The 17,981-nt window shown below is 35.2% G+C and overlaps 1 protein-coding gene across 5 annotated transcripts in view; it reads left to right on the forward strand.

Moving 5' to 3' along the window:
* The window catches only part of kn (EBF transcription factor knot), a 190,995-nt gene that overhangs the window by 17,234 nt on the left and 155,780 nt on the right, over nt 1–17,981 (forward strand). For all 5 annotated transcript variants that reach the window (XM_074177260.1, XM_074177263.1, XM_074177261.1 and 2 more), the window contains exons 3-4: nt 1,201–1,354; nt 9,804–9,867. In XM_074177260.1, the coding sequence (XP_074033361.1) occupies nt 1,201–1,354; nt 9,804–9,867 (218 nt within the window). The remainder of the gene's footprint in view (nt 1–1,200; nt 1,355–9,803; nt 9,868–17,981) is intronic.

Raw genomic sequence — 17,981 nt, forward strand, 5'->3', positions numbered from 1 at the left:
AAAATGTCATCGCTTTCAAGTTTATTGCAACAATTGGGATAAAATAAATCAACGTGGGTACTGAAATTTTAAAATACACTCAAAAACCAAAATGTAATGCAAAACGTAATGAAATGTGGAATACGAAGAAGAACTATGGAAGTTAACGTAGTAGATGTTCAAAATGTTCACCACGAACGTCTTGAGGCAACATCTTAATCTCAAAATAAAATGCTGCTGGGTATGAGAAAATTTTTACGTGTAGTGTCGAGACACAAATCAGCAGTTTCTTCAGTCGAATCAGTACTTGACAATTTGAAAATTGTAAACTTCAAAATATCGAATATGTACACGAATATGAAACGTAACTGACCACTCTGACACTGTAACAATGAATTCCGCTAGCCGATTGCAGTTAAATCTGATTGACCAGCGTAAGGAGGCTTGTTTATTTTTTCCAATAGATGCAAATGTACGTGGTAATCATGCTTTGAACACGTATCTATCTTTGTTTGGGTTGCTTTGTTTGTTGGATGGATGAAGTTAAGGTTATTACTAGATTTGTTATGACTGAGTGAAAAACTGAACTTGAAGTCTGTAATAAATATTCAAAAATTGTTCGTCATTGCTTGGAAAAATGTCGAAAGATTATTATATTCAACACAGAAATTTCGAGTCGTAATCGTTCATTATGCATCACGTGAATCAAGTTTCATTCAGTCTATAATATCCGAAATTGTATCCGAAATATTGAAAATTAGTACTAGAGTCAAAATACGTAATATTCCTTTTTTTATTGAATAAAACAACACGAAAAAAGAATTCAAAATGTCATTTGAGTTGAAAAAGATTTGAAGCATTTTGCTATACATGGATGAATGTAGGATTAAAAAAGGCATCAGAATTTGCTATAAAAAATACAGGTCCTTATTTGTGTAAAAAATGATGGGGATGACCCTAAATAAACGAAATGTCGTATGAAAAATAAAATTATAGCAATTTGCAGCCTTCAATCAGAAACCTTTTCATATTTTTTGTTATTTTGTATACAAAAAAAAACCGAACAAGAAAAATAAGAATCAAAGATTAAAATTCGCTCAAAGAATGTGAACTGTCTTGAAATTGATTAGAAAACTGACTGTACTATAACTGATATTCAACCCTAGCTCGCACTTTTATATTTTTTCTTCTTTCCTTCTCAATACTATCTCTCCTTTTCAGATCGACTGTGGGTCGAGCTCACTTCGAGAAACAGCCTCCTAGCAACCTGCGAAAATCCAATTTTTTCCACTTCGTCATCGCGTTGTACGATAGAGCCGGTCAACCCGTCGAAATTGAACGAACGGCCTTCATTGGTTTCATCGAAAAGGATCAGGTTCGTAAGAATTTTCATTCAATTACTCAACTATGTTGCAAATTATATTTGAATTTTTTATATATGCAGTAACACTGTTTTCAAAATTAGTCAAAGAATAATAGATAGGCAGTCAAAAACCAGAAAGACCAAACACGGTACCTTGTTTGGACTATCTAGTGGTTATAATATACCAAAAATTCACCAGGAACATAGGTGATTAAAGTTACTTCACGTACCTATTTTTCAGAAATAATTTGTTCTACGTATATTGAAAATAGCTGATTTTCCAACTCGTTTTCAGCCAAAATTCTCTCAATAGCCGTTTAAATTTTCGCTTCACAAAACAATTCTTCGAGAAAAGTAGACAATTAATATTTTTTTTTTTCAAAATGAGTCTTGAGTCGATTTTTTATACTAAATGATTTAGACTCCGTAAGTCGTATGAAATCTCATCATTTTGGGCTCATTACGTTTCCAGTTGAGCTTTTTGTTCAGTGTTTGCATTCATTTTCGTTGCCTTTTCGAGCAAGTTCTACCCACTATATCTAGGTAGTCCATTTGGTCATTTCAGTCTCTTCTCCACCGTGGCCATCATCATTTTTCGTTTCAGAAAGGATTCTTCATTCTTTATCAGCATCATCCTCATTCATTTCCATTGGCTCAGTGGATTTGCATTTGTCACCTATACTTTAGCACACCATGGCCGTCTTTCTGGAACTATAACATCCACTTCTATGATCTATAGTTTGCTAATAGAAAATGAAATTAAAAATCCACTCCTTGGCTATGGGAATTTTCATCATATCGCTGAGGTCCATTTGTCCATTTGATTCACAACTATTTCTCTGGTTTCAAGTTTGCATTACCAAACCACTACTGGATCTGATAACACCATCAAAAACTACGCTGCTTAGCTGATGCTTCTGACATTTTGACATCGACTTGAGGAACATATGATATCAGAACTAGTTCAGTGACTCACCCATTCTTCTTTGGGGTACCATACCACCTTGAGAAACAAATGTTGCTATTTTCTCCAAATTTGACAAATGCAAGTTTGTTCTCATGCATGTCCTGTTGATGTATGAATGTAAGTTGGTATGAACATAGGTAGGTATTTTTCTTTGACTTGATTCCGTTATTATAATATTTCAGCTTTCTGAAGTAAGCGCTACCAGAAGAACTATGAGGTTTGCATTCCCTCCAAAACTAAGTCTATTGTCATATCAATGGCTGCATCGTCAGTTGCTAGTTTAGTAGTGATTTCATTGTCTGAAAGTTGTAGTTTCAAGTCCCATAACTTACATTTGTTGCTGCAGTTTGAGAGAAAATATTCTTGCTTCCCAGTTACTGGTGTCTGACGATTGAAGTCGGAACATTTCTTGAATCTCTTATTGGAATAATTTCACGTGAAATAAGGTACCAAAGAACTACTTTGAAGTACATCTGTCTTTCTGGGGAATTTCTTGTGTAATACATAGTCGAGGTGTAGACAAAATATTAGCAAAAAATGTTTCGAACGGTATGGGATGGAAACACATCGGAGTGCAAAAATGTAGGGATGTTCGTCAGCTATATATATATATCAAATTATATTTCTGAATACATTTCTTTGTGAGGCAAAACGTTTCTTAAAACTAGGAAAAAGGCAAAAAGACATCTAAGAGATCTTTGATCGCCAATTATCTTCATTTCCACAACCTCCAAAATCAATCATTTTCAGTATTCAATAATACTAAATATTAACTATGGGAATTTGTTGAATGGAACATTTGCAATCGGTTTCTGCAACGTTTTTCCAAATGTATTTAATTTGAAGTGATAATTTCAAAGTGCATTTACTATGGATTTTCAGATACTCCGACTCTACATACTTTTCACGTAAAGCGCTATAGCGTGCACGCTTCAAGACAACAAATAATCTAATAACACGTGTAATGTGCAGCATGCATTCGCGTTGTTTACCGCTGCACTGGAAAACTAATGTTACTAATTAGCGTGAAAGCTACATGACATCCCACTTCTGATTATTTAATTCCTAGCCTTGCATCTATTAATCAAACGCAGACGTAAAATCAGCATGGAAAAATGCCTTCAAGAAGTGATGAAGAGCGTGATGTAATTAATTGAGTGGGAACTTTATAGATTATACGATATTTTTACATGCTTGATGCATAATTATATTCCAGGATGATGGTCATGGCACTTCAAAAATCATCATTATTCAATTCATAATATCCACAAGAATATTTTCTGTATTTTCTGTATTTCCTATGCGAACAAACGAAAATGTATTGCTGAGAAATACGAGTATTTTTGAAATATAGTCACGAGTAAGTTGTGAAACGTAAATCAAAATACATTCCGGATAGAAGGCGGCACATACCTCATTTCGTAGTTTAGAAAGACTTATCTGTGTTCCGCAGATAACTCTATAGAACTTTTATTGCATATGCACAGCTCTCTAAGTATCTCAAGCGATTCCTTACAATGTTTGTGCATCTAGATAAGAAGTTCTGAAGAAGTGCATATGGTGAATTTGTTTATGACATGTTTGGTATTGTATTTGATTTAACACAACTTCTGCAAAAAATATTCTTGTTGCATCCATTTTTTATATAACTCAACCAGAAATCTAAAAGACGTTTGAACATCGTTGCCATTATTTATTTGGATTTTCGAACTTATATTGTCTTAGTCAACATATGCACAACATGGTTGGAAACAGTACTGTTGAAACGGCCCACAAGAAACCTTGAGTCTTAGAAACATATATATACGACACCTTCTCAGTATGTAACTATGGAGACATTGAAGTACACACCTTTCTCTGACGCATAGGACATTCAATATTTGCAACAAATAGGAAAGTACCGGACTTTTTCAAGGCTTCCATATAAAAAACTGCCGGAAAGGTTAGGAAAAATTGGATCACTGTACACTAGAACCTATTTCAGACCCAGGCACTTCATCCCTAGTAGCTTCACGGAATCCACCAAACACAGTCAATGACGCCAATCATTTCAACGAATACCAACGAGTACCAAATAAATGTGGCAACAAATGAATCGGTGAAAATATCGCTTGGTATAGACAAGCATAAAAATATTTTTTAAGGACGAAAATACAGCAAATCGGTAGTAGCAAAGCGTGTTTAGACCTATCATCCGGAGATGATTGTAGATACATTCAAGAGAAACGTCCTTCCTTACGAATCAGTAAAGAGTTGTCCTGAAAATCTTGAGAAGAGAATTGGATTAGATAATATAGAAAACACTTGCTACATGAATAGCATTTTACACGAATAGCATGCAGCTGCAGTTTCATAAGAATGTATCATCTTCCTCACCAACCGATTTCCTGGAGTCTTTGAAGTCCACTAGATACTCGTTAGGACAAGAGAATTGTTCTGAATTCTTTGGGTTCTTGTTGAATACTCTTCCTGAGAAAAAAATATCAGAATCAATACTCCTGACAGCTCTGGATTGAATGACTCCATACAGTCTATTTCGTCTTGTGTTTGTTAATCTTTTGTTGGAAAAATTCTCACTTGTTTACTTTGTAGTGAATGTTCACCTGAGGCACCAGTCAATCTAATACAACACTGATGATCTTCAAACATGACTCAGCCTCTGAGGGAAGCACCAAACTCTTACGAAGGTTCGAAATAGATGAACACTTCAATCTAGCAGACCATTATTATAATCTTCATGCAGTCATTGTTCACTGTGGTTGTGGAGTTGAATCTGGTCATTATTACGCCTTGGTCAAAGACGGAACGGACTGGTTTAAGTTTGACGATAGTCGTGTCACTAAGTGTTCTGGCGATGTATTGAATTTATTGGAGCCCCTGGAGATCCCGTATTTTTTGTTTCATGAAAGAGAGGACATTGGCAGATCAACATCTTCAGATGACGTGGTGCTGCAGGTTTTTCCGGGTTTTCCTGCAGCTGAAAAAGCAAACGCGCCACTGGAATCAATGAAGATGCCCCGGACCGCCAATTAATTGTTGTTGTTGTTTTATAATTTCATGATCTGTATGGAAAAGTTATTTTCAAAGTATAAAAAACAGTCTAAAATTATTCTTCGAAGAATTTCATTTATATCATTTGTAATTTGTCAATCGAATATGTAATATATGCATTTAATTGAATTGAATGTTGTTTTTTTTTAGTATATTTTTTTTAACGTGTCCTGTAATTGGATGTACACCTGTTGGAAATAAAGTGATATCTATCCATCTATCTTTAGACAGCTTTGTTATCATTTCAGAGTGGGTGAATTGATGGAACTCTGAAAATCTATTTTCGAGAATCTACTGAATCCACTAATTAGTGTCGGATATAATTCAATGTCCTTCATGGTATTTGCCAAGGGAGTAGTTGTTTTGCGTTAGACATTTATTAGGGAAGAGATAAATGTTTCGAGATTTCCTTTCGAAATAATAACAAATCATCAAAATAATCTAGAAATGATATCACCTCAACTTCATGCATGCCAGTATCAGAACACAACTTCTTCTGAAAGTCATAACACCCGAACTCGCTGCAAAACTTCAAATTCCTACGCAAACTTCAAAGACTGAACTTCAACTTCAAAGTCGCGAGGCAGGTAGTAGTGGAAAATATAATTTCCATGAAAAGATATAACTTTAAAACGGACCCAAGCGGCGGTATTTAACTCGGCTGTGTTGCCATGGTAGCGCGTTCAGTAAAGTGTACAATGGAGGGAAAGTGAGATGAATAAATACAGCGTGTTCGACTCGGCTGCAAGTTGTAGAAGCGAGATACGGGGGAGGTATGCCGCATTGGCGTGCCAAAAATTAGTGATGTAATTTTCTGCATTTATCTTTTGAGTGAAGGTGTTCTGGAAAAATGACATGATAGGGACAAAAATTTATATTAAGGATAATTTGTAATACCACATTTCTGGAATATCTAACAAATAATATTAGTTATTCAAAGAGAGATATAAATTTATCAGTTGGGCTGAAAGTTCGTAGGATAACATACAGATGGTGCCACTGATAATAAATCCATATAATTTTTAGTCAACCCTGACATTCAAAAGACGCGTGTACAAAATACACAGCTGTAGGTGTATTAGTTTGTGGAATAGAGCATTTTGAGTGAAGCAACTTTTGTTACTTCGAAGCAAATGCATTAAAAAGAATTTCATGTGTTGATGAAGCATTGCTTTTTGGCGATGAAGAATAATACTGTTGATGTAGATACACATTATTCGGGCTTCGCCCCAAAGAGGCTGTTACCGACGAAAACATAAAATAATTCCACAAAATAATTTTGTATGACCTCAAAGTGAAGTTGATCGATAAAATGGGGCGCTAAAGATCGAAAGAATGTGTTGGATTTATCGTGTATAAATATTTGGGTGTGCGAAAGCTCTGTTCAAAGAGGGTGCCGCGCGTGCTCACAATCGACAAAAAACAACAATGAATTGATGATTTTACGCAGTGTTTTAAGCTTATAAGTCCATCGTTTCACAAGAGAAACAAAACGATCGTTATGGACTGCACGTGGTTAATCGACTCCAAAGCATACAAAGATGCTCACTGGAAAGGAATTAAGCTCCCATGAAGAGGTAATCATCAAAAGTTGTATGACTGCTAAAACCATTGTATCGCCTTCGAAGTCAACTATAATGAATAAATAAACAAATTTTATCAGAAAAAAAAATCAGTCTACGAACTTTTCAGCCAACTGTTACCATTTTTGGAAACAGTATCCAATTCTCTCTGGTATCTGTAGAGTAGGGAGGGTGAGTGTAGACTCACAGCACTTAGGCCACATGTGACCTATTGTACATCCTACGGAGGAGTTGTCCTCCTAGGTCATCGTCCATCCTGTCCTTTCCAGGAAGGTGAACAGGTCACTAGGAGACACCTCCTTTATATTGGCAGGTGTACGCCAAGACTCGCCGAACACACACTCTCTTTGGCAACCTTGAGGGGTCTCACGGTGGCCTCCGCGAAGGTTCTGGAAGATGCAGCGATATTACTGTCGTTGCGCGGCTTCTTCAACCTTTTCGGAATTCCCTCCGTAGAGGTGCACAAGTGAGGGAGTTTTCCTGCATGGGCAGCCGGTTCCTTGCCTACATTCAAGGCGGAGCTCTTGGCGCCCGTCGCAAAAAGTCCCTTGATGTTGGAGGTGATCTGCTATGTCCAGCCTCATTTCAAGCGGTAGATTGGGGTGGAAATTTCTGTTCATCCCCAGCCACCGTCTTAGATTGAGGTGAGCACTTCTGTCCACTCTCGGGATTCGTTTTTGTTGTTTTTTTTTTGTGTTGTTTCATTCATGTGTGTTCGCAAAGGAATAGTTGTTCACCCCTGGCAGAGCCCCGCATTACCAGAGATAGGCTGATTACAATAAGGTTTCTCCCAGTTCCCCAAGGGGATCGTTCGTGAGCTTGGGTAGGCTGGTCCACGGTGGCATGTTTTGTGAAGGCTTTTGTGGGGTTTCAGTTCCCCTCATCCTACTTATTTCTGCCAGTGACCAGGAGCCCGGCGATCCCTTCTTTAAGGTCACATTGGCTTCCCGGACAGGGCCCCAGTCCCCTGGCCTATCCCCTATCCGCCACCAGGGGACGCGCACGATAGGTAGCCCAACCCACAGGACAGTATCCCAATATTTGTGCATGAGGGGGTTTTTTCACTTATTTCTGTATCAATTGCAAGAAAATTATATTTTTTCTTATTGTATTGAATTCACTACCTTCATTAGATACACAAAAAATTCGGAAAGGATATAGTCGTTCAGTATCAGGTGCATTACAAGCATAACACTCAATTAAATCTTTAACAAATGAAATGAAATCACCTGTCTTTGCAGTGAGTGCCACAAAAATATTGAAAGAGTTTGATCAGAACTTCAAACAGATCATATCAATAATTGAGATCAATTAACGACTACAAAAATGTAAGTGAACTGAAATCAGCTTGTGTAAAGTGGGTACGATGAAAATCGAATTAAAGTTAAATTAGTCTGTGAGAGATATACATTTTGAGAAAACAAATGATAAAACATTTGTTTTCCCAAAATGTCTTACCTTTTAACCGTGTTAGGAATCACAGGTTCAAAGGTAAGACCTCGTTAATCCTTAGCTCGCACAAGTTTCGACTTCTGAGGGTTGTCATTCGTAGGGGTGCGACAGCTGGTTAACGGAAAAACAGATTTTAAACAGATTTTAAACAGATCATGGAGTAGAATTTGATCTAATACCATGAAGGTCATCAGATTTCATCCAGCAGACAGTCTAGTGGTTACTTACCGATCGGTATCAGATTGTGTCTCCTCATCAGTGGAGTATTTATATCAATAAGTTATTGATGTATCGTGTGCAAACAACTTTACAGTGCAAGAACATCACTGAGACAAAGCTCTAAGACTCTAAGACTTCGGAACCTGATTTTTTTCTAGCTTGCATTGAGTAGACGAAAATGTCATTTGGAGAAATGGTTATAATCAGCATTTCCCTTGCTGCAGGTAATATACAAATACAGATCAGCTGGTTATTCGACCAGTGAATCGGTGAACATTTGGTATATCTTGAAAGAAGGTAGCTTTGCTAGATTGTTAGAGTCAACAGAATCTAAATGTAATCAGACTTGTTCTTCAAGGACAATCACAATCAGATATCGCTTTATATAAGTCGTTGTGTCAATTTTTCATTTCTCCCAGCTCCAACTGTTCGTCTTTCCAAACATGTAAAATTGTAAATGAAAAATAGAAGCTTTCGAAAGGAATTCGATTTTTCTTTCCAACAAGGACCATTTCAGTTTGTCTTCTTCGAATTTGTACAAACCAATCCTTTCGTGGAAGTCATGACGCCGCCCTTGCATAGGGGAGCACGTCGAGGGAGGCGCAGGGGAAGTAATTGTGTTGGTGGCGTTGCAGAAGATTAGGGCGCTTTTAGGGCAGGATATTTATCATGTAACCTGAAACCAGAGTCCTGGTCACAATATAAACAATGACCGAGGAGTATCTACAAGTTAGTTTCTCCAAATTTGCTATGACAAAGCAATATTGCTATGATATAGCATAATGAAATATATATATATATATATATATATATATATATATATATATATATATATATATATATATATATATATATATATATATATATATATATATATTGACTGACAAAATAGTGAACACGACTTGTGTGTGCAGTACACATTTTGAGAAGAAGAAGAATGATAATTAAGGAACTCGACCATAAAATATTTAAAGAAAAATGTAAGAAGTTGCTTCTTCGATTTCTCAAAATTTTATATCTATGCTTGATGTTCATCAACTCATTATGCAAGTAGTTTATTTCTTGTATCGATCTTTGAATTGGAGACAAAAGTTAATTGGATGCAGATTTGATTGAAATAACATCGAAATAACATGTAAAGATCATATTCAAAACTACTTAGTTTTCATCAGAGACATTTTTTTTGCAGGAAGCCGACGGACAGAAAACAAATAACGGAATTCAATATAGGCTACAACTTCTTTTCGCAAACGGTAAGTTATCATTTTTTTTCGACATTTTCTTCTCTTTTCAAACTTGGAAGACGACATTTCTTACATGAACACGTTCTTATAGCTCTAAATGCATATGATTATTCACAGAACTTTGACTAGTGAAAGAAACTCTTGAGAGGTAATCACTCATTAATTTGAAATTATTGAAATGAAGAAAGAAGGAATTAGTTATCGTTGATTCACCCAAAACTGACATTTCAATCAATTATTATTTCAAGTAGAAAGTGATATTAATGCAAACAAAAGAAATTAAGAAAAAAATAGGTTCCACCATATAGATATTATATAAAATAATGCATTAAACGTATTACTAACACCTAAATCATCTTTCATTCAAAATCCTGAGGGACTATTTATTCAGTTAGCCAATATGTCTGAAATTCTCACCATATCATTTTCATCAACTCAAAAAGTATTAAGGGATTTAAAAAATATTCATGATTTTTGGGAAAGAAAGTTTTTGGCTTTCTACTACTCCATCTTGATACAAAAAAAATCGATGTATACCAGTGAGGATGACAGTGTTCCATGTAAGTGCAGTTTGTTACCATTCATTTAAAGTAGAACTCATGTGAATGATATCTGATTTTTATTCTACAACGAATGTTTGAAATACAAACTGAGTAGAGAAAAGTATCTTCTGTATAATTCAGTGTTCATATAGAAGTATTTGTTTCGAAATAATTTAATTTTTTTCGTATAATTCAATGTTTATATGAAAGTAGATGTTTCAGGAGGACTTTCTTTCAGTATGTGTCTGAAAGTTACTTCTTTGCATGATCTACACATCTATGTATAGAGTTACTTATTTTCAAATTGATTACTTCCTTCCTTCCTTTGGGAGATTCTCTCATCTTTATTTGTATCAAGATGGAGTAGTAGAAAGCCAAAAACTTTCTTTCCCAGAAATTATTCACTCACAAAAATATAACCCCTTCAATTCAAATATTCTTGATGTTTTGCATTTCACCAAATATATCAACTAATTTAAAAGGCATGTATAATAAATATCTTTGAACAAATGTTCATCAGATGACGCGACGATCACAAAAGTGTAATTCACACTTCGTTTCATAAAGAAACAAAATGATTTATTGCCATTTTTTGAATGTCTTCAATATGTATTTGAAATAACGTTATTTTTGATTACTTATAACTTTCATCTTCAAATATTTATGTATTTTATGTTCGTAATAATACAGAAATAATACATCCGCATTCTAAAGTTTTTATCAGAGGAAATACTGATTTTAAATGATCAAAGAAATATGTATTTTCATCAGTCTGGAGAAAATTAATTGTTACAATAGAAGATACCAGAATATATTTTTTCACCATTGAAATATACACAAAATTCAAAGCGATGATTATCGAACTAGTCAGCACTGAATCTAAAATACAAAAATAGTGCAATTTATTTCACATCACATTATGAAAGATTAAAAAGAGACATACTTATGATTTTCAATATTCCATAAAATATTTCAGTCACGACAAAAAAAGTATATTCATTCCATCACAAACGTCATTGATGACCATATTTATATTTCTTAAGAATCATTTTTGTGATTTCATTACCAATGTAACTGTTGAGAACTATTCTGGTCTATCTGCATACGTCTCACAAAACTATCATATGTAAAATATAAGAAGAGCAATAGAAAATCTCTTTTCTCGAAGTATACAGATCAAATAAGCAATCCCATGCTGTCCCTATCAATTCCGAAGTAACCCCAATACAGACTGACTCACCAGAATCATAAAGTAAAAAAGTTATGGAAGTTCGGCAACGACGACGTCCGTAATAAAGCTGGGCTTTACCCCAGCCGTCCCCTAAGCCCCAGAGTCCGAACAACGAACAAGGAAAAGCCACAGACCAGCAGAAGGAAACTAGTATGGCCGCAAATTCCTCGAGTTTCCACCGCCTCCTTATCTCTCTACAAGACCAATCTCCGCGGTTTCTGGGGGAGTTCTGGAAGTGTCGTACATCATGCCTTTGATTACTAGTTGAACCTTGGTTGAACTGTTGCATCAACATGGAGACAAGCTGACTGTTTAAATATGACAAATGATATCCCTTCTTATTTTCACATTTGTCCACCCCATCGCTGCTTGTGTAGTGTCTTTGATTTCGAATTGAAAAATAATGTGATCAGGAGAGGGAACATTAAAAGGTAAGACCTCGTTAATCCTCAGCACAAGTGTCGATATATGCGGGTTATCGTTCGTAAAGAGGCGTTATCTGGTTAACGGAAAACAGATTTCAACAGTTCTGATGGTGATAGCATTTTTGAAAGCTTTGACAATGTGTGAAACAATGCAGATTTGTATTTCGTAATCTTCATTTTCAAATTTGAACCACTTTCTCTAACGATGGTCATAGATCAGTGAAACAGATCTATGAGAAGCTCCATCCATTTTCTTCGATAACAGTTTTGTAACTTCCGGACCTTTAATTAGGTTTCAAGTCTCTCCATTGGTGTTTAGCATTCTTTCCCGTACTTATCTTTGTGAAACTGTATGGACAAAATCAATTTTGCATACGCCCTCCACTGGCAGATGAAAAATTATGCAATGTATAGCAAAGTTAATAGTTCTAGGACGCAACAAGTGTACAAAAACAGATTAATTTGTTCAACTGGTTGCACAAAAATAGAAAGGATTAAATGCCATATCTTCTGCAATGTTGAATCCATTACAAAATATCAATGATACAGCAACAAGACGGTATGAATTTTTCGTTTTTCGGGACCGGATTTTTGTTCATTTTGAGTGATATTTTCAATATCTTCATACCAATTTAAAAATATATTTTTCCGTTAATCAGCTGACACCTTCTTACGAACGATAACCCTTAGGATTCGAAACATGTGTGACCTGAGGGTTATCGAGGTCTCACCTTGTAAAGAGCGCTTTCTTGCACTTTCGTATCCATCAGAAAACTGATGAAATATAATTCTTTTTATCAGTGTTGATTATCAGAGACATTTCATCAGTCCGCATTTTTTATTTTTTGAAAATCTCTCTCAGCGAATTCTTACACAACTACCTTACACGAGTTTCCTGAGTAAATTATAGTTATGTCATAAGTAAATGAAGAAATTATGCCAATACTTTCTAGGTTCAGAAGTTCGATAATTCAAATTGAAAACAAAATTGGTCCCTATACTGCAGGTTTACTCAAAGTTTAGTCAATTTGGATATATCTCTAAGCCTAAATTCTTCTAGTACATCAATCAATGTCTTATAATTGACGATATCGATTTCTTCAAATCTTACCAAGGTATGGTAAGCTATTAGATGTGTGCTAATAATCAAGAGTCACATATGCTCAGTCATAGTCCTTGGGAAACTGATATATGAAGTATGTCATAGAAATCAAAATTCAGTGTCTGTCACAGGATGAAACATAGAACAATTAATATTTGCAACTTGGTGCAAATGTGATGAGAGGCATCTGTTGTGGGAGCAAGAGCAGGAAAATTACATTGAATGATTTCCAGAAATATCACTCTTATCCTGAAAATGATACATCTTTCATCAATATCCAGTGAACAATCATTAATTCCCGTGAGGTGGCTGATGTCATTCTTTCTGTTGAGACAAAAATGAAAAAAACTCTTACTCATTTTGTCAGTTGTGAGAATTTTGATTGAATTTACGTCCACCTTACGAACTTCTTTGGAAACATGGTTACTGACAACACATCTCTTATGAGATGAAACATACTAACATTTTTATTTTCCAAAAGTCTTTCACTAGTCTAAATGATATATTGATTTCTACAATTATAGTAGGGAATTGAATGAATTGATTTTGACTAATGTTTATCTTGTTAGTTTTGACAGCTAAGTGGTAAAGAACTTCCAAAAATGTAAATGTCAAGATTTCTCCAGATTCCTTTCAACCATCCAGAGATTTGTTTTTCTCCCTCTTCATAACGAATTAGCTAACTCACAATTTTTTATTATAATTTTTTCCATCAATTCAGCAATACTTGATATATGCGATGTGGGCTGGTAGTGTTTTGTCTCCTATTTTGTAAAGAGGTTTTGTCCAACCTACTTTAAATGCTGATGGAAAATAACTTTTGGCGTACTATTCATCCATTCACATATATTCAAATAACATTTTTCCACAAAATGGATCCAGAAACAGAAACATTGAAATGTTATATAAAATACCCTCTATACTGATATTCAAATGAGGCATCACATATTTGTTGAAAAATGGCACAGGCGTTTTAAGTTAGCACTGACATCATCAGTGTAAATTGGTATCCGGACAAATGTCCTTTATAAATAAGCAGCCTTCTCCACTGAGCCTACACCACTTTCTTTTCGTCCTTCATCTCGTCAAACATTAAAATGATAATAGCGAAGTTTACTGGCACGTCAAACTATTCGACTACCAAGGAAACAACCCCTCGCACTCACGGAAGACTCGATAAGAGCGAGTCTGATAGCGTTGAAACAAAGACAAGACGTCCGTGCCTTCAGGGTCCGCCATCTTTTAACTCCTCGGAGAGCGTTTGTGGAGTTATTTTATTACAAATAAGGACAGGATGAGTGTACCGCAGGGAGGACGTTGAGTGAGGTGTGTGTGTGCTGGTAAATGAGATATAAGGTCGTTTGGTACACGTTACGTATATTTTGAAAGGGAATCTCTTAAGCTGCTTGCTTGATACGTTTGACAGGATGATATGTTTACTGGATGTGATTTGTAAATCAGTTTCGTGAACAAGATTGTTGATGAAAAAATACATGTATTTACGTCTTTACTTTCGGAAAAGGAACTACCTTCTGTTCAAAATTTTTCTTTTCCACATTGTTATTCACTGAAAAGAAAAGATAATATTCAAGACCGACAGATGGAGAAAACCTGACCTTCCTGATTTTGCTTGACTACAGCAAAGCATTTGACAACTTATAACATGGAATTCTATGCTAAACCTTCGCTCTTTTGGGTTCTCCAATGATGCATCATCTTAAAAATGAATTATCCCTCTCACCGTAGCTGGAGTATCATCGGGTTGATAAATGTTATAGGTACCCGATGTGAAATGAGGAGTTCTCCAATGTTCTATTCTGGGACCTGTACCATTCATTATTTACATATCGGACAAATCCATCAGAATATGCAAAATAAATCATTTTGCAGATAATAATGATGACGATTCTTCATTTCATAGTGATACTTTGCATGAAGCCCAGGATAATATTAACCGCGACTTTCAGTCTTTATTTTACATTTCTTCTGCTTTTATCCGAACTGAAATGAGTTGGCAACAGCTAACTCAGTAGTTGCTGGGATATCAAGATGAAATCTTTCTCATCGAGGTCGAAGTACAATATCACTGATAATGTCTGCTGTAGTAGCGGACGAAACGTTTGTTTCTTCAGGTTCTATACGAGCACTTTGTTCAAGATAAAACCTTTCTCCTCGCAGTCAACGTACAATATCACTGATAATGTCTGCCGCAGTAGCAGACGAAATGTTTTTCTCTTCAGGTTCCATACGAGCAAGACCTATGTTCTGATATGGTTTCTACTATCAATAACTTTGGTTTGAAATATCTGAGAACCGTAAGGAAATCGGAGAATTATACTTTCGATATACTTGTTTGATACCATTCATTTTGAAGAAGAAATTTTCCACTCAAACTGTAAACCCACTGTTACGTCCAATAAAATTCAATAACTTCATTTATTCATCCAGAATATAATTGAATACTTTTCATTTCAATTACAATTCATAACTGTTGCACTTATTCCACTTATCCAGTGTCTCTCATAGACCTATCGCTTTCTCTCTGAACTAATTTGAGTTCTGAACCAATCTGCCTGATCTCTGAAAGATATGCAGTATAAGCCATATTTGAACACTTCAGTATATTCTCCAAATTCAAGTATATTTCCAATATCTTTTCGAAGAGATTGGGAAGGTCACCTTCGATATAACTGTGTGAATAAAATCAATCCTTGATTCGAGTGAATCGCCAACCACTGTACACAGACACATTTTATCTCTCAGAAAAAATCGAACACAAATAATGTCACAGAACTATGAAATGAGCAAAGTTGTAACCTGTAAAATAATCACCCCACTTTCAGACATCTGTTTGATGCAATATCCATCACTGTCAAAATTTGGGACATATTTTTTCAATATCCTATACTCAGTACTCAAAACCGACAGCACCATTCTCTGCTAGGTATGCTTTTTTCGTTCTCAGAAATGATAAAGATTTTATCGCTTCTAGCTATTCTACTAGTCAGACTGTCGATTTGGGACTACCTATACAAATCTTGACGTTTGCCTAAAATTCAGTAATTTACTATCGCCTACAAAATTCAGTAAAGCAAATGACGTTCTATCATCGATTGGACTTCAATAAAGTTTGAACAAACCTCATGACTGCCGTTATTAGAATGAAAACAAATCAAATTAGTCTAATTAGGAAATTATTGAAATCAATTTTCATTACACACTATTTATTTTCATAGTAATTGCTCTCGCTGAAATTTTATGGTTGAGTTAATCTCCTGATAGGTAACAAACCACCCTGATATATGATTAGAGGAGTCCTCATACAATACTCTACATTAGGCAATATAGAGTTGATGCCTTGATTTGTCATGTGCAGACGTTGAATTCTGCCATTTGTTAGGTTAGATTAGTATCTTTTGTACTGAGTAACCTTTCAATAAAAGCATTTATTATTATTATTATTATTATTATTATTAATTGATATACGGTTCCAAAATAAAGCAATAGAAAACATCAGTAGCCAATCCAGTAATAGATTCTTGGATAATTACAATGAATAATTCAAGAGCAGTTCACTCATCGTAACCATAGCCTACCCAATATTAGCGATACCTTAGAAAAATCATTAATTCATAAGCAATCTTACTTGTATCATATATTTTTTCCTAGTGATAACGGGTTGTTCAATAATTTTTTTTATCTCAAATATTGACGACCAGTGACTTCGTTAGTTTGTAACTAACACTGTCAATTTTCATGTAACATACAAATTTCGAAGTGAGTTGAATTTCGTTGAAACGATCACATATATCAAAACTTGGAAAACGAAGTAAGTTGGCCTCATCATCAAAAAAACTGATGAAATCAATATTCGATCTTCTTTGGGTGACTTTTTGAATTGGGAAAAATGTGTTGTTCAATTTCATGGCAATAATAATATCTCCCGATGAAATTCTCCTTTTAATATACTCATAAATGGAATACCTAGTTTTATATACGAAGCTACACATTTTTTATGTATGCATACCTTTATCATACATACCATACCATATGTCGGAAGACAGTGCATGTCACCTCTGTTTGAAAAATTATGAAACAGCAGAGCACATAATTTTTGCGTGTCCTGCTGGGGACCGAATCAGGTTTTTAGAGTTTGGCAGAGCCGTACTCTCACCATCTGACCTGAAAGACCACTACCATAAAAACTAATCGGCTTCGTTGAGAAGCTGGGTTTATTTGGTCGAGTGTGAATAGGTGTGAGCCACAATAAACCCTTGCGGGTTGCGGCGGAGAGTCGAATAGACCCACTCAAATGACTGAAAATATTCCATGAGAGACACCAGGTACACAATTTTATGAAAAATAAATAATTTCTGCCTGAGCCTCTCATGAATTAATCTGTATTTGCTGAATTGTCATGGCTTTGAGAATTCTGAACCTGAAACTAGAGAGTTTGGAGCTGAAAAAGACCGACAGACAGACACTTTTATTGATCATGAATTCAACAATTTACATCGGGTTGACAGGTCATAAAACTTAAAAATACAATTGAAAAATAACAGTAATGCAACAGTAATAATATGTCATATAGGACAACATAGAAGTGCAGGTCAGCATTATAATAAATAGTAAATGTTTAAAGTGCATGAATTTTGACAGAATGGAAAGAGTTCATCAACTCATCTCAGTTCATATTGCAGAGAGAGAAAAATTCCTGAATGTTATAAAATGTATTCGTGATCAAAAACGACTTGAGACTATGTTTGAATCTGGCCAGGCTTGTTATAGTTTTCAAATCGTTTGGTGAAATGTTGAAGTACTGC

Source organism: Leptinotarsa decemlineata, unplaced genomic scaffold (assembly GCF_025532065.1).
Source record: "Leptinotarsa decemlineata unplaced genomic scaffold, Ldec_3_MD MMD2_tig00002974_RagTag_RagTag, whole genome shotgun sequence".
Classification (NCBI taxonomy): domain Eukaryota; kingdom Metazoa; phylum Arthropoda; class Insecta; order Coleoptera; family Chrysomelidae; genus Leptinotarsa; species Leptinotarsa decemlineata.